General features: G+C 38.1%; 2 protein-coding genes across 5 annotated transcripts in view; one reads left to right on the plus strand and one right to left on the minus strand.

Annotated features, from left to right (window-relative positions):
• The window catches only part of LOC118262359 (CD82 antigen), a 70,027-nt gene extending 59,455 nt beyond the window's left edge, over window positions 1-10,572 (plus strand). For both annotated transcript variants that reach the window (XM_035573620.2, XM_035573619.2), the window contains 2 exons: window positions 5,992-6,084; window positions 6,740-10,572. In XM_035573620.2, the coding sequence (XP_035429513.1) occupies window positions 6,807-7,910 (1,104 nt within the window). In that variant the 5' untranslated portion in view covers window positions 5,992-6,084; window positions 6,740-6,806 and the 3' untranslated portion in view covers window positions 7,911-10,572. The remainder of the gene's footprint in view (window positions 1-5,991; window positions 6,085-6,739) is intronic.
• Window positions 1-18,002, minus strand: part of LOC118262358 (uncharacterized) — a 119,854-nt gene that overhangs the window by 76,673 nt on the left and 25,179 nt on the right. For all 3 annotated transcript variants that reach the window (XM_050697796.1, XM_050697794.1, XM_050697795.1), the window contains exons 2-7: window positions 17,259-17,491; window positions 16,752-16,974; window positions 13,411-13,544; window positions 12,590-12,791; window positions 11,644-11,775; window positions 10,817-11,100 (exon numbers count right to left, since the gene is read on the minus strand). In XM_050697796.1, coding sequence (XP_050553753.1) covers window positions 10,817-11,100; window positions 11,644-11,775; window positions 12,590-12,791; window positions 13,411-13,544; window positions 16,752-16,974; window positions 17,259-17,483 — 1,200 coding nt within the window. In that variant the 5' untranslated portion in view covers window positions 17,484-17,491. The remainder of the gene's footprint in view (window positions 1-10,816; window positions 11,101-11,643; window positions 11,776-12,589; window positions 12,792-13,410; window positions 13,545-16,751; window positions 16,975-17,258; window positions 17,492-18,002) is intronic.

Below are 18,002 nucleotides of genomic sequence, written 5' to 3' on the forward strand. Positions count from 1 at the left end.
AAAACAAAGCGCCCGGTACATCGAAGTGCAGCGATCGGGCATTTAGTGATGTGAAGCGGCGAACGCACGGATATTCGTATCTACTCGATGCTTTTATTTCCAACGCCGCGCTTCACACGTTTCGATGCACTAACTGTATCACCGGATTATTTGAACTACGAGATATCTTGTTTTAGCAAACTGTGCTGAAGCTGTTATTACTTTAGTTAGCCAGTCAGTTTTCGGTAACCTGAATATTGGAATAGCTGAGGTTTCAAATCGTAGTATTTCATGGAAATTTTCATCAAAGATTTAGATTTAAGTTAAAAACAGATGTAAATAATATTAGGTTAAGTAAAACTATAAACTAAACAAAACTAACATTAATTGATTACAAAAATATAATTTCGATAACATCACAACATCGGTTCGTGTAAACCGACTTCCCCATCACTATGCCAGCTTTACTTTGTGCTTTGACTGTGCACGTTGACAGATTCATTATCTGTGTGTGCAGCCTCTGTAAGCCGCAGTGGTACAGTCAGTGGGATTCGCTTTACGGCTCAAAAAGAGTCAGTTGATCGTCCATAATTGCGACTATTGATTCCTTGAATAGACATCGCGCCACTGAGAGCCTATTTGTGTTCATGGCCGACATCAAACGGATCCAATTTTGTACCAAGTCACATTTGAATCGAAATTATTTCGTGTCTATATTTGGTCGCGAAATATCAAAGGTTCACAAATAATCGTTCTAAAATAAATATACAAGAAATAATACGCTTATTTACAAAAAGAAACTAATGTTCAAAATATGTTCGGAAAGTCAGTGTATATAATGTGATATAAGGGTCGTGCGCTTGTTAGGGGCGGGCGCAGTAAATCACATCTCGAGTAAGCGACTGTTAATACACACTGATGCGACAGAACGAAACACCAAATCTCAAGGAGGTTGCTTACTGCGACAGTATCGTGGATGGGCGCGTGACACGGGTCGTCGCAGACGTACGCCCAGCCAGCGCTCGGCGACACAGCAACACGCTGCGTCAACTGCTGAATTATTCATCGCGCTACACAAAATCACTTTTTAAGTTGAACCCTCAGAACTGAATGTGTATACAAATTAACTAATTGATAAGAGTATGTGATACTCAATGCTAGTGTGCTGAAATGTAAAAGATAGACCAACTGCAAAAAGATAAGCTTTATAAAAGTATCAGTTTACAAAATGCGATTTCACAAAAATTACAGTCATGCTGACTGTATAAGGTATATGTATTTACAAAAACATGTTACATTTTGTCCGTCCCGTCCGTACGAAGTTCCCTTGGAACTAATTAACAATTCTCAACGAAATGTTCAATAACGGACGTAGCACCCAGGTCAAACTGAATGTTGCCACTCAACGCGGAAATTGTGAAAACAGGGAAAATACACCCCGAGCTAAAGACAGATCCCGTCAACCACTGAGCTGAGGCCGTCACTCAACCGATATCAGAGGGTTTTAACTTTACGATTTATTTTTGTATTGTAACTTACAAGGCCGGTAGGTACTCTGAGTATTTTGAACATGAAATGAAAATGTTCTACCATGTCATACTCAAGAAGTCCGCCATCAAAGACAAAAATCTTTATCTTGAGTCACGTACTTCTTGTTATGTCCCCAGAAGACTTCTCTTTTTTTATTCAAACAAGTTATGCTAATAAAAACCATTTTCTTATTGATAGACATGTACAAAACGTATGACATGAGCGTGATATGAATCGAACACAGTGCACTCAATCTTTTATCAAATATCGTCCATTGATCGAGCTCTAAAAACAGAGCAGCTCGAAGTAATGAAGTAACTAGTCGTGCTCAATAAAAACCCGAGCGAGTATTTATTATGTACATGTTTATTTTATGTGCTCGTCATTGTGCAAAACTATGAAAACAAATGCTTTTTACTGAAAGAAAATGACTGCTAATAAAGGTTTACGTGGAATTTTGTGCTTTATTAATTTTGAATGGCGTCAAGAATGCCTGCCTGCTATCAATCTTGCGAGGTAACCTTTCGTGGACTGAGCATTGTAACGAAGGTTTAGGTTAGGTCAGTGAATGCCTTAGCTAGTTAGGTGCCACATTATCTGTGACGGCGTGAATGTCAAGTTCTTGGTGCTATTATGTTGTTATAATGTCGCCGTGATATTTTTAGTGTTGTCTTTGAGTCAGGGCTGGCCATTATGGTCTGTTGTCGTGGAGGTTACCTTCACAAGTTTTGGGTGACCTTTCATCAATATAGTAAGAACCATGAGAATTTATCAAAATGGTATAATGTTTGTGTGATCTCAGAGTTTGTTGCGTACACTAGGAGCATGCCCTTTAAGTACAAATGACGTGGATTATCCAATGATGTCGGCGGAGCTTGAAATGAGTGTCAGTTCCAGCCTTTGTACTTCCATCACAGTAAGTGCTCAAAGGAAATAAAGTTTAAACCGCTCTATACGTCCTTTTTACTCGTTGGCTTACTCGTATATTATTTTATGTACACTTCAAGCATTACACGAACATAAAAGGGAGTAAGTATAGAGGGTAATGTTTACTCTCAGTACTTTAAAAGCTGTATTAAGTTTTATTTAACATTTTTATAACTGAGAGGACCTGTCAAAATATTTCTTTTTTGTTTTTGAACGCCGTCGGGTCTTAACATTGCTTGCTTTACTGGAAAATAGAAAGCTGTCTGAAATAGAGAGTCTATCCTCTGTGTTCATGGAAATACCATCGCATGAATTTGAGAGCTTAGTGCTAGTTAGAGTTCGGGAACGAATTAAGCGGACTTTTTGTTTCCACATCTGTCTTTTACGTAACTACGTATATCACATGTCCTAATCTCACAAATTAGCTTCAAAGTATATGTTATTGAAACATAATAGGCCATCCATTTTCCTATAACACTAGGTATCACTTTTTACTGGTTCTAATCGCTGTCGTAATAGACGGCAAGCCTTTTCCTAATCCTTGCGTATAAATCAAATCCAGTATCAAACATAAAGTATGCCTAGACAAATAGGAATTTGAAAAAACAAACTAGTCCTTTTTTCTGCGTGCTGTTTTTCTGAAAATGTAACATGAGATATGTAGTCATGTTTGAGAATGTAAATGGAGTATTATAGGCTGCAAGTTGCAACATAATTCTACAACAAGTTGGCTCGGCGGCTGCCAACAATACGGCCATGTTCCCTACATAACACCAAGTCACAACAATGGCGACGATGTCAGCTAACTTACTGAACGTTGTTTATTTATGCTAAAAGATAGCGGCTCTAGTAAATACCAAACCTGAAGTTATAGTAATGTAGTTCAATTTGTAGGAGAAATATTTAGTAAATACGTGTAAAAAATTCATGTTTGTAAATAAATCTTTTATTAACAGTATGTTTTTTTTTTCTAATAAAACCTTTTTGCTAACTGACCTACATACAAAATATTAAAACTGGTCATATTTGATAAAAAAAACTGGTAAAATGCCAATAAATATTAAAAATAAAAAAAAAACATTTTTCTTATTTTTATATGGCTTTACTTTTTTATGGGCCAGGTATAAAAATAAAGAATAAAAACCTTTTATCTCACATCATTTATTTTATTTAAAATAGTAAATTAAAAACTATTAACATAAAACCTTTTTAATTATCAACTTATATAAAAAAAAAATTATAACTGGCTGTTATTGACTAAAAATATTGTTAAAACGCCATTAAGTTTTATTCTTTACTAGCTTCTGCCCGCGACTCCGTCCGCGCGGATGTCGGTCTTCGCGTGGAAGTTTTATTTCTCCATTTTGAGTTACTCTGACAATGACATCTTATAAATATCTATTGGACCCAAATACGGCGAGGCCCATAATAATTAAGGAGATCCCTCTATTGAGCTACTGCTGTTGAGCAGAATAAAACTGAAAAATAAAGATTTTTTTCTACGTATTTTTCCAGGATAAAAAGTAACCTACTTTATGTCCAGGATAATAAGACATAATTATACCAAGTTTCGAAATCAAACCGTTAGTTTTCACGTGATGCCTGAACATATATAGACAGACAAAAAAATTATAATCACATATTTGGGTTTGGTATCGATCCAGTAACACCCTGCTATTTATTTTTTCTATATTTTTAATGAGCAGAATTGACCCTTCTACAGATTTATTATAGCCCGCGACTTCGTTCGCGTGGAATAGTGACTTCCGGCAAATTTTTGGTTTTAACCACATAGTTCCCGATTTCGCGGGATCTCTTCAAAAATTAGATGTGGAAGATATTCTAGGGAACTCCTCAAAAATCAACATATTGTGCTCTGCGTTTGAATTTAATAGATGTATACTCACTTAGGGCATTGAAAAAATAGTTTAAAAACGGACTTAAACTAAAGAAATATTATAATCTTTCCGAACTTAAGATGAAAACTAACTTAAAACTAAAGAATTAAAGAAAGCTACGAATTACGAATTTATAACAATTAAAAAAGAAATTATATTACAACCTATCCTCAATGCTATAATAACCAAGCTTAAACTAAATAATTTAAAAGAGACGACTTAAATCTAATTAATTTATAAATTATAGACTTACAATTTTATTAAACAAACTAACTACAGTAACTACTAATAATCGATATCAAACTAAACCTACGTTAAATAATTTAACCAGAAAACCAGGAAAACTCAACAAATAAACTTTTTAATAGACAAATACAACGAAACCAATTTAGAATACACGAAACAGCAGGACCACTGCAGACAAATAATCATACGACTTATAGTACACTATTTCCACAACAGTACCGAAGCGCTCGGCCGATACCCAACCAAATGAATGTAACGAAATTTAACGTTTATTTTTATTTTTTGAAATAAAAACTATCCTATGTCCTTTCTAAGGTTCTAAACTATATCTGTACCAAATTTCAACCAAATCCGTCAAATAGTTGCGGAGATTAATGGTATAAGCATAGAATGTTCGACGTGATTCTTTAATTTGACATAACTTTTTTATTTATGAACCGATTGACATGAAACAAACACTAAATGTAAATTTAAGCATCCAACAATATATTCGTGAAAACCGCATCCAACTCGGATCAGCCGTTTCTGAGATTAGCGCGCACAGACAAACAGACAAACAGACAAACAGACAGACAAACAGACAAACAGACAAACAGACAAAAAAAAAGTTAATTACATTTTTGGGTTCGACATCGACATAACAATAACCCCTGCTATTTTTTTTATTTTTATTTTCAATGTACAGACAGCACTTTTCTACGATTTTATTATATGTATAGATTAACTTTTTCTATTTTTTATATGGCTGAACTATTATTCTTTTTTTAAATCAGCCTGATAAAATATTTATTTAGATTTAAACCTTTTTGGAAATATTGCTAAAAATCACCGAAAAAAATTATTATTATGACTTTTGTGAGTAGGTAAAATAATCAAATCACACTTTTTATTGTTTAGCAACATTAAGCGATTTATTTTTATATTACGGAAGATTATAATATGTAGACTACTTATATTATATTATATTATATTATTAAAGTCTATGATTTTCACTAATGCATTGAGGGCAACAAGTTAATAATATAATGAGTGCTCAGTATACAATACGGCCGCAGCCATGACTGCTACGCTGCCGTTACGAAGTTGCTATGGTATGTAGTGGACTCATTCTCATCGCATAACCTTATGATTAGACTACAGTGTATGTTAAAACTTTTTGGCGGTATAATTATTATCAACTACATTCTATTTTATTAAAAAAAAGATGATTATGCTGCTTAGATCAGTATTGATTATAATGCGGCTCAGTCAGACGATGCGAAAATTATATCACGCTAATATTTTCAGTACCATATTATAAACGCATCCTAATTTAGGAAAGTTTCGTTCCAGTTGTGATATGTAATTTCATCATTCCCTTTTTAACTGATAATGGAAGTTTATTAAATAATTGTATGTATGTTTGTTGCAGGCCCCGCACCGGCGTGGTAGGCGTACTACTGAGGGTCGCGCGCCCTCTCCTGTGACTAGCCAGAGCTCTAGCGCACGGCACGGGCGGCGGATTGTAAGCAAACATTTCACATTCCTACCATCTCTAGCGTAGCCTTTTCTGAGCGATAGAATACAAACATTTCAGTATTTTTAAAGAATATGAAAGCGATCTAGTTTATGCGGATGGGGAATGTATGTTGTTTTGGATGTTGTTGAAAATTACAAGGCTGATGAATCTATTACGCCTTTTACTATTAATTAGATACAAAAGTATCAAGAATCAGTATGTACAGAACCTAATTTCTCTAGTATGTATACCCAAGCGATATCCGCTACGGGAGACTCGGAAATCTTTATACATATAAGAAAAGAAGTAAACTGTCTCAGTTCGACATTTTCATTTAATTGGACGATTCAGTCCGCATTTCAAATGCAAATTCAAAGAATTAAGGAAATTCTTTTGCTACGGTTGTTGATTCGTAGTTTGACTGTAGTTCAGCTTGTAGTGCTGCTGACTTTTAGACCATGTCCGTGAATTTTGTTTCGCATTGTGGACAAGTGCTTTACGCGCTGAAAATATACCCGTGTTTTATGTTATAAAAACATTTCTGGAAGCTTAAAATCTAAGTTATTGCTGATGTGTTGCTTCTCAGAGAAGGCATTGACTGTTATTAACGTAGTGATGATCATTAATCAGGTTGTTAATAAGTGTGTGTTTGTGTTGACAGAGGCGTGGGGCGCGGCGCGTGGCGGCGGCGCGGGCGCGGGCGGCGCCATGACGCGGCGCCCGCCACCATGACGCTGCCGCCGCCCGCGCGCCCCGCGCACCCCGCCGCGCACCGCGCAATGCGCTATTACCGCATCTGGATCTACGCGTGCAACGGCGCGCTGTTGCTAGGGGCGCTCGCATTTTGCGCGGCAGCGGGGCGCGCGCTTTCCGACTACCGGCGCGCGCTGGTGCCAGGCCTCGGCGTGGCTCAGCCGGGGTTCCTGTACGGGTACGCGGCGCTGCCTGCGCAGGCGGGGCTGCTACAGCTTCTCGGTTGTCTAGCGGCATTAAGACTTTCTGAACGAATGCTGAATGCCTATTGGTTGGCACTTTTAGCACTGCTTGTTGGGGACGCCGCAATAGGTGTTTATTGGGCGTTCAGGTTTGAGCGAGTTTGCCGAGAGCTTCGGCCTCAATTACGGCTTCGTCTCGCAAAGGATTACGACACGGATATTGACTTCTCACAAGCTTGGGACCGCCTGCAGAGAGAACAGCGGTGTTGCGGTGTCACGGGGCCGGCAGACTTCGCGGCTTTCAATAGAACTACTCTCCCGGCGAGCTGTTGTCGTATCCCGGCGCACACGACCTCAGTCACGCCGGCACTGCTCGCCGTCACGTCTGCCACGTCTCCGGCGCCGTTCACTCCCGTGCACTGTGCGCCGCACACAGCCGCCTGCTCAGAGAGACTACTCGTTTGGCTTCGACGAACTGCAGACGCGTTGTTCGTACTAGGATATTGTGTTATAGCATTTTTAAAATTGTGCTTCCTTGGAATCCTCCGATACGAAATAAAGGAGATGATTCAAAAAATTAGAATTTTACGAAGCGAGTTGGGAGCAGGTGAATTACTCGACGGCAGTCCTATCCATGGCGGACCATTGTCGCAGACGATAATAGTGAATGCTGTCAATGCAAACGGAGGAGTGCGAGCTCATGGCGGGAGCCCTGAACGCGCGGGAGAGCGCGAGGCTCTGCTGGGGCGAGCGTCGGATCCGTGCCCGCGGCGGAGTATACACGACGAGCCGTTAGGTCCCAAGACGATAAACGGAAACAACAACTGTGAGATGCGCGAGCTGGCTCGAGGAGACTACAGGCCACTGGCGGCAGACAGTGCAGCGACTCGGATCTGACTAAGATGTTACTTGGAGCGGCTGTTCGGGCGGCGCTGGCGCTCGTTCCCGGCGGCGGGCTGCGAGCTGGAGCCGCCGCTGGGCCGCGCGCCGCCCGGCTGCGTGCGCCGGCCCGCGGGCGCGCGCGTGCGGCTCGACCACCGCCGTCACACCCGCTCCGAATTTGAGTTGTAAGTTAAGCCTACGAGGCGATAAGTCGTTGCATTATGTCGTGACTATCGTATTTGTTGGCGCAGTCAATTGTGAGTACCGATGATATCGGTAGGACTAAACTGTATTATGTTTATAGTGGTAGCGTTGTAAAGTGACCCACGATGCAAGTGAGTGTTAGTGATGACGTTCTGAACACTTTGGACTTGTGCGACATGAACTGAACATGGTGAACATTACGAACGTGCATCGAAAGATTATTGTGTAATTTAGACAAAGTGAATCAATTTTCGAGCAAAGCTTGTGTTATGTTCCTAAATTTGGGCGTTAAATATTCGTTTTGTAGGTGCATAGGACACACCAATGTTTTACTTTACGGTCCCTAGGAAGATAGATAGATACCCGAGGTATCGTGACATCGTGACGCGTACAACATGTGAGGAAATGCAGTCTCCGGGCAACCAATAAGACGCATGCTATAGCTACTAGGAGAGCGCAGTAAATCCATCCTACAAATATTGTATCTGTATACTCGACTACGATTTTAATATTTATAGCAGTAAATAACGGGAATCAACCAATATAAGATTAATTATGATGATTGTTTAGCACTAAGACATAACAGTTTTTGATTGTATACCAATAGATTTATGGACATAATTATTATAATATGTATTTTACAAGTTTTCATGTCATTTTACTCATTGTCTTCAATTAAAATTGTATGTATATGTTAAAATATATTGCCATAGTGTGTAATACAATGACAACGCGTTCAGTTTAGTGGTTTTTGCCCGCATGCTCGTAGTTACCACTGAGCATGGCGATAAATTAGATATAAATATACCTACTTCTTAACTTATAGATTTGTCATTTGATTTGATAGCTGAATATAGAGTCGGCAAAAACTTCTTCCCTTGAATGCTTGTCATACATTTTGATATACCTATTCCTAATGGATTGTAAATCGAATGGTTCGCTTGCACGGAACTTATACCTATGCTGTCACTTGAGTTATTTTCCTTAGGTCGTAACATTTGTATAATAGAAGTCTTAGTTTACTATAAGTATGTCTACCTGTTCATCCCTTGCACGACTACCCCGACTAGAGTTGAGTTCAGTCCGCTTTCCTTACATGAGTCGGACAAGCGTGAGCCGCGACCTTCCTCGCTCATCGTCTATTTATCTAGTTCTCATAATCATACCTAATGTTGTCGGTAAATGTAAATAATAAACAAAATTTGTACATGTGTAGTATGCGAGTAATTGTGCATGGACAGATTGACAAAATACATAGTACTGATATGAGCTTAAACGACGTAGTGCCTACAAATTATATGCTTGTAAACAGTATAAAGTGAACGAATACACTGTTAATGACGTTTTTGTTTACGGCAGAAGAATTTAAAACGTTTCGTAAGTACTACATTTTATGATTGTCTCGACAGAATACAGACGTTTTGCTAAAACTTTAAAGAGATCGCGCTAAGAGTCTAGACTGCGCATAAATATTACAATAATCTCATGATGTAAGGAATTAGGTAAATTATTAATGGCTGTGTCAAATATAGGTAAAACCTATCGCTGGCGTGTGTAGGAGTCACGATCCGATAGCTGCCGTGCACGGTGGAGCGAGTCTGAGCGGCACGACCTGCGTTCGACGGTTCGACCACGTTACACGTACCTACATTCATACATATTTGTACTTTTACGAACTAACTTTATAGATATATTGTAATGACGAGTACGAAGTTATGTTCGCTTAGAGTAGGTATAATATTTTGTGAATTTATGCAGAAACATAGTTTTTTAATATTGTTGTCACATGAATGTACCAATCTTATAAAAATTTGTACCTATATTCGGAAAGTTGAATAATTTGTAGCTAGGATCCAATCTAAATCCTGCATTTCTTCCAAAAAACGGTAAAAATAACATGTGCCTTGGCTTATAAAATGTATAACTGACGTTATGTTTATTGTAAATTATGAATATAAAGTAAACACGAGCTCGTGTCTGATGTGCTGCCTACACCTTCCGACATACTCGTACGTACACGTACTCCGACTGTACTCTCGACTCTCCTACTCTACGTCTTGTAACGTCTTGTTGTTCAACTCGAACGCTCACTTCTACCGAGTGTTTCCTTCTCCTACGTTCCACTCTCCGCTGAGTTTGTTACTGTTTGGTTCACTGAATCTTTTCTTTATACACACACGTGGAATAATTAAATACACAAATGTACAGAAAAAGTTAATGTTTACGAATAAAGCATCAATTTATTGTGTGAGAACTGTTCCGATGTGATCTGTATCAATATTAACATATGAATGGTGTACACTGTACGTAATCTTTTGAATTCTCTACTGTCACTATATTTTGAATGTTTTCCTCGTTCAGTGTGTTTCATTATTATAGTAGAGTTGTTACAACTTTCCGAAGGTACGCACTAGGCGACTGAGAGCTAATATTATCATAATAAATGCATTAAATAAAGAGTTTGTTAAAATGTTGCGGTTTTTTATTTCATTACTTATTATATAATGACTATACAGTATGAAAATCATAAAAATAACACTTTTCTAAAATACTTACTTAAAATCGAATTCATTTTCTTCTGAACTAATATATGACAGTATGTCAAGTTCTTACTCTTGACTAGACGAATATTATATTGAAGTTCCCGAGACTCGGCGAATATAATATTGGAAGTTCCCGATTACACCGTTTCACCATGCAGGTAATCAAAGACTCACCTGCACGCCATCTTCCCTCAACGTATAAACGCGGTCGACGTTCGCTCCGCCGATCACCAACACATCAGCCCCGCACTTCATGTCGCCCGAGAACAAAGGACTCTCATCAACCCGTCTACTGCACGAAGTGTGAAAATGTCTCGAAGAATTGGGCGCACATTTCCCGGCGCCCTTCGACAATCCAATATTAAACGCATTCTTAGAATCGTCAACGTTCTTGAGTTTTTTAAATTCGACTGCGATATCGGCACCGACTTTCGCGTTGTTCTTTATTAAAGCGATGTCTGTGAACTGCTCAAGAAATATATTGTGGCAATTAGCATTACTGCTGTCATTTATACTCTGGTATTTGTATACGTTTAATTTACGATTGAATTACGGAGTTACTAAGTCTTATTAAGGATTTTAATGGTCTCATTAATTATTATTCTGATAAAAGTAGCCTTTATAGGCAGCAGATATGCATAGTAGGTTAGATGACTAATTTTTCTTCGATTTTTTTCCGTCTTTTATATTATTTTAAATGATTAGTCACGTATTTTTATTTTCCTACGGAAACAAATACTAACGAAGATAATTATATTGATTTGAAATATTGCGTAATGTATCGCATCTGCTCCCGATCCAAAACTTTAATTCGTTTTATCTAAGTATTGTTATCTTATATGACAAAATAAAAACTTACGTAGGTATCTAATATTTTTTTTATCACCTAACCGACGGACTAAATAGATTCTCAATTTTCATACCCCGTCATCATCCGTATTGGTCCGTCTTCTACTCAACTAAGAAGTCGTATTGTTCTTTATTTTTTCTAAAAAGGATACTGGCATTAAGCGAAGCGCCGCTCGTAGCTTTGGCAACGGCAGCTAGAATGAATGGTGTCACTTCTTTGCCAAAAATTCCTTTCCGATCAGCTTCTTTGAGAGCGCTATTGATTGCTTCTTCTATTATTTTCTCTGTGAACAACAAATAAATGTGAGATCTACTGTAGCTGAATAGTCGAACATTACAACGTTTGGACATTAAAATTGAATTTAAATTTTTTCCTGTTTATATTTAGTTTGTAATAAGTTTTAGAAAAGGGTTTTAAGTTTTAGTAATCATTCTAAAATACGTTCCGATAGTGATTACTGTTTATTAATAAATAAGTTCATTTAAATGTTCACAGTAAATCACGTTCTTTAATTATTAAAGTTTTATAGTAAAAGTTTCCTCCTTTCTTTACCGTCTGCTAGTCGGGTTAGTTTAGTTTATACTTTTTATTATTCATCGCTGCATAATCGGAATAGCGCATAATGAGCAGCTTTAGCACAATCTCGATACATTATGAAATACGTTGTACGGTTGCGGTTTTTCCAGGAATAAAGAATAAAATTGTTTGCGTTTTTATTATCTTGCATATTTTATGGGAAAGCTTAATGTACCTTATAATATTTCTTTATATCGCTGATCGTTTAACACCTGGGAAGAAATACTTATCTTAATAGATAAATCTACCTACTATTTATCTCCCAACTAACAAGTTTGAATTGTATTAAATCTAGACTGTAAAATGAACACACATAATTTAGGAAAACTGTTATACAGTCTTACTACATGACGTTGGCATTACGTGCCGTAATGTGCACCTCTACCTACCCCTTCGGGGATAAAAGGCGTGAAGTTGTGTGTGTGTGTGTGTTATACAGTCTAAGGAAATGTAAGAAAATGCAAAAAGGTTCAGTTAAAAGGCATTACCAAAGGGTTAAGCTTTCAAAAAGTATTTCCTACCATCCATAGCATACTCCTGCGGCACCGGCACGGCAACAACGATCCCGGACGCGAGTTCCAGTCGGCGTGCTGCGTGCAACACGCGTGCAGCTTGCTGCGCGTCGCCCACGCGGTGCGGTGCTGCGAAACCTGACCGCGCGGTATAGAACGCGGGGAAGTCTGACGACTCACCGAACGCGCAAACACAAACACCTTGCGTTTCCTGTAAAAAGGAAGACCAATGTTACTGTATACCAAATTGTTGAATTGCCAATATATTTATAGTACTTCGATGCAGACACTATTTTATTTAATGGCATACAATTGTGTACCATGCAATGAAAACATCTCCAAACTAAGCACTTTATCGGTCAGTCTCTATCTACAGCTGAGTAGACACAATTCCCATAATTTTCAATAGAATCAGTTAGGTTCGTTATTTGCTTAGCAACCGGTTTCCCTCGGGCATATCTTAGAATATACGCTGTAGCCTAGCGACCTGGATACTGTGTTTTTCTTTCACTAAGTAAGTAAAACAGAAATAATATGACGGTACGAGAATTTACTTTGTTCTGGTTTTGAATCAAAAAGCGCCTTGAGCACGGCACGGTCGACAAAAGGACAGTCAAGTGGGAATCGGCCAAGTAAAAATGACGATGTATTTTATGTTCTCCAATTATTTATCTACATTGTACTGTTCACGTCGTAAAACACGAGAGACAGAAAATCTTTTATCTTTATGTGTGATCGCGTACCGTGAAATGGTGAGCTGGAAACCGACCAGCTACGAACTTGCCTCGCTTTGCAAAGCCATATGCAATATTGAGAGCTTATGTATTTACCAAGTATTCGAGAGTTCGTCCGATGTCTAATATGGATTTAACTCCACTGCAAACGACGAGAGTATTGCTGCGTCCCAGTTCGTTTAAATCCGCCGATATGTCCAATGTGTTCTCGCCGTGACGATGCACACCACCTGCGAGAAATATTCTACATTTTCAATTTACAGAGTAGGTACATATTGAAACATTTAATATGCAGGAATTGAGATTCGAGAAAAGGGAGTAAAATAAATCTATTTCAAACACACTTAAGTTTAGTTGTAAAATTGGTTTTAAAAGAACTGCTGTTCGAAAATATTCGTCTTGATTTGTTTCAAGCCTTCAGTTATTGAAGAAAACCAGATAAAAGTTTTCCGTAAGTATAACGGATCGATATGACCAAAGTGCTGAAAAGTCAAAATTACAAATGTCTTCGATTGTGTGAGTGTAATAAAACGTTGGGAAAGTATTTTGGTCGGGCCACGGGAAACTGGATTATTACATCACTGGCAAACTACGCAGTCGGTATACATACCCATTCACTGAGCTCCGACATAGTTTTGTACAATGTATGTTGTACCTACGTATAACTAAACTACATATAGCGCGGTATACGCTCCCACTCTCTGAAATTTCAAAACATGTAAGCAAATTGTTTCATTGCAATCAGAAAACCTTTGTTAGTGTATACCTTATAGCAAGGATTCACTTTTCTCTCGACACAAAAAACAGCCGTAATTATATTTTGTAATACAAATGCAATTTCTTTTCGCATCTGAATTGCCAATTGATTGGAATGGAATTTTAAGATATATTGTACGATCCTCTAGACATATCTACGAGTATATTTATATAAAGGTATTTTACCTATATTTTCCCAAATATAAAATAAATTTAAAACATATTCTTTATAATTTATTGATGAAAATTGTGCTAGTAGATAATCATTTAACGTCCAGCCAGTAACTTATTTAAAATACAGCTACAAACGGCATATTATTTTAGTCGATGTAATCTTATTCAAACAAATGTTCCCGTATCCTCATCAATATCAATACATCTCCGTACAAGGATAAAACATGAAAAATGTGAATAAAAGAAGACACTCTTATTAAATCAGAAGACGTCTTATTTCCATTAATATTTTTATGTTTTCAAGTAACATACGGAGAAGGCAATTATTATACCGACGTGAATAAGATTTATATTCCATTATGTTTGCCGCTGAACAGAACCACCTACGCTTCGAGCTAGGAAAATAAAGAAAACAACTATTATAAAAATGCAAGCTCAGTTTTAGAATTCACTAGGCACAAGGAATGTTTATAAATGATTTACTTTTTTATAGATAAACTGCATGCAAATGATCAGATCATTTTCAAAAGAGTGGTTCCTTGCAAAGCTCGAGGTTCGCGATGCCTTTATAATAAATCGTCTAAGATACGATAACGACGACGCAGTGGCCGTTGGGTCGCCATTTTGGCTTTGCCCCGCCAAACCCTGCCTTAGTGCCGATACGGCGTAATCCTTTTGTATCCATCGTTTCGTGAAGGTATTGGAAGACATTTGCCTGTTTCTTGCGAAACTTTATCCTGGCAGGCGTTAATTCAAATCGTCGGGACCGGAATGAGACTGTTTCTAACGATAATTTACAAGCCAAGCACTACGACTGCTTATCTAGAAGGTGATAAATCGCGCTCTGTTTCACGGAATTCGTTGTTAATTACATCGCCAGTTCGGCATGGCCACGATGCGACTGGCAGTAATGAATGCGCCGGCAAAGCGTTGAATCCAACCGTGATATCGTTGAAATTCATTTGTGAATTTCACGAGCACAGTTAATTGAAGTGTTTGCGGTGTTTTCACGATGATTGCTACTATTTACGAGTCGTGACTTAGCACTGCCTCGTACCAGAGTAGCGTGATAGTACCTGTTTACACTCGTTAGTAACACGTTCACTGCAAGTTACTTTAAATAACTGAATAAAACACTTTAAATGTGAACAGCGTCGAGTTTCATACGATTTTGGATCGTTTAATTAAGATTGTCGTTTATTTAAATAGGAGCCATAAACAGGTTCATTAAGTGTGAATATTGCGAGACACTCACGTAAGAGCCATGAAAAAATTTAATTCGTATCATGTTATATATTTTTATAGAGTTGTCGCAGTAATTTCGCTGACAATAATAACGGATTGCAATGACAAAATTGTGATATTAAGAAACTTTTGGAACTTGCGGAAATTGTTTGGTGATGGAACGACACTACATTATGTATGAATGTGTCCATATATTCTTCAGCAAAAACTTATTTCGTGTCCTCGGACTAACTTAAAGACATTGTAGGCCAACTTTGTAAGCTTTAACTCTGCATAACATTAGACCTCTTTTTATAAATATCGTACTTATTTGTCACAAACAATATTCTTGTACAATCTTAACCCAGAAGGTCCAAGTTTCGTACACCATAAGTATGCCTGCACCATATTATCAACATGGCCGCCTGTAGTAGTGTGCAATAATGGTGACCGCTTACGCAACGGAATGTCTGGTAACAAGTGCCTTTACCCGAGCGGGTACTGAGCTTGCGGTCCTTTATGTGTAGCGTATGAAGCTATTTGTAAGAGCCTGTTAGCTTGTTAGCAACTTAATACCTCGACCTAACGAATGCATGGTAATACTAAACTAATTTGGTAACACATTCTTGGCTGTTTGCGGTTGTGGAGGTTTCATGTTGAGCAGATTTTCTTGAAAGAATAGTTTTTTTGTTGATAAAGTTAATAAGCATATTATTAAAATATATCTTACGATACATATAATGTCTGATATTGGACGATAGAGAAAGATTATTTAAATAAAAAGAAATGATATAATTCTGGGCTTAATGAAGTAATGTTGGAATACAATTAATCAGACAATAATTAATTTATGCCAACGAAACCACTGGCTAAGGATTAACATTTATACCAAGTCATAAATAAAGAACTGGATTCATGTATCTCCAGAGATTTCACCGAAGATCACTTTTTAGGGACGTGATGAAATATTTTTCTGTAATTAAATACAGCGGTGGCGGCCAAACGGGTTCAATCCACAGTTTATTTCCCAGGACGTTTGAAATGTTAAGGTTTATCTAATACGATCGCAAAAATATCGAGTTCAGAATTGAGTTAGCAGCAGTTAGCATAAATAGGATTCTTTGTAAGTCCAGATAGATTAAGAGTTCTATACAACTTCGCATTTAGGATCTGTACGAGGTTTATTTTGGTACGCTAAATAGAATCTGGTACACAGTAACAAATAAATTGAACAGTCTGTCTTAAGTTAGGAGATAATACTAGTAAAATATGCTTGTACACACCTATGCCACCGGTAACGAACACGGGTATATCAGCAAGCTGTGCTGCGATGATGGTGCCAGCGACTGTGGTGGCCCCGTCCAGCTTGGCGGCGGCTATTGGCGCCAGGTCCCTGCGGGAAGCTTTCACCACTCCCTTGGCCTGAGCCAGGTACGTCAACTCATCCTCAGACAACCCAATACTCAGCTGACCTTTTAAAATAGCCACCGTAGCTGGTACTGCACCCTGTATAACACAAGCAACCAATTTTAACATTCTTAACACGAAAACTTGACGACGAAGCAAAGAAAGCTAAAAAAGATAACTAAGTGCCTGTATTTACGCAAGTCTGTTTAATTTAAAAAACACTTTAAATGGCAAGACATTTTTTAGCGAAACATTTAAATAGAAAACTTTATCTCGAGCGTAATTACGAAAGGCCTGCGAAAGCACTAGCGCTCGGTTATCATATTGTAAATGAGGCCACGGACTGATACTTAACCAGACTTTTATAAGATTTTTCAACTTACCCTTTCTCTAATGATATTCTCAACTTGCTTAGCTGTTTCCAAATTCTGAGGGTAAGGCATGCCATGAGTAATGATCGTTGACTCCAGGGCGACAATCGGCTTACCCTCTGACTTGGCCCGGCGAACCTCTTCAGAGAAAACGAAGGGGGAGGCTGTGCTATACCCCCTCTTATAAAACGCAGCCAGGCGTGAACCTCTCAATACGTACTTGGCTAGGTAAGCCATCTCGATACCTAAAAATAGAACTCAGTTCATTAGTGAATGCTAAAAATATATGGAGTGGTATTTAAGAGGAAACGAGCGAGATAAATCGAGAGCACAACTATTATTCGATTCCGAGGAACAGTGTTGTTGTTGACTTTGCTTTCTGTCACAGGCAGGAGCTTAAATGTAGTTTCAGCAAAGTTCACTTAGCAGCGATTGTGTCGCGAATGGAATCCATTCGTTAGCGAAAACGGTCTCTATTTAGATACATTTGGAAATACAGAACGCGGATAAACTTCGCGAGAAATATATTATAATTTCGTTATTTCTAAACATATTTTGTGCTAACTTTTACGTAGCAAAATGCCTCTATTAAAAGTTGATATATTAAAGTCAAACATAACGATTGGATTTATACGGACAGCGAAGGAAATTATACATGCATGGCCGCCCATGACAAGGATTGCGAGTACGGGTGGCTAGCGGCGAGCGTCGAGCGTACTTCGACACTTTTGATGAAGGCTATCTATCGGTCTGAGC

The sequence above is a fragment of the Spodoptera frugiperda genome, chromosome 12, assembly GCF_023101765.2.
Source record: "Spodoptera frugiperda isolate SF20-4 chromosome 12, AGI-APGP_CSIRO_Sfru_2.0, whole genome shotgun sequence".
In the NCBI taxonomy this organism is placed as follows: Eukaryota; Metazoa; Arthropoda; class Insecta; order Lepidoptera; family Noctuidae; genus Spodoptera; species Spodoptera frugiperda.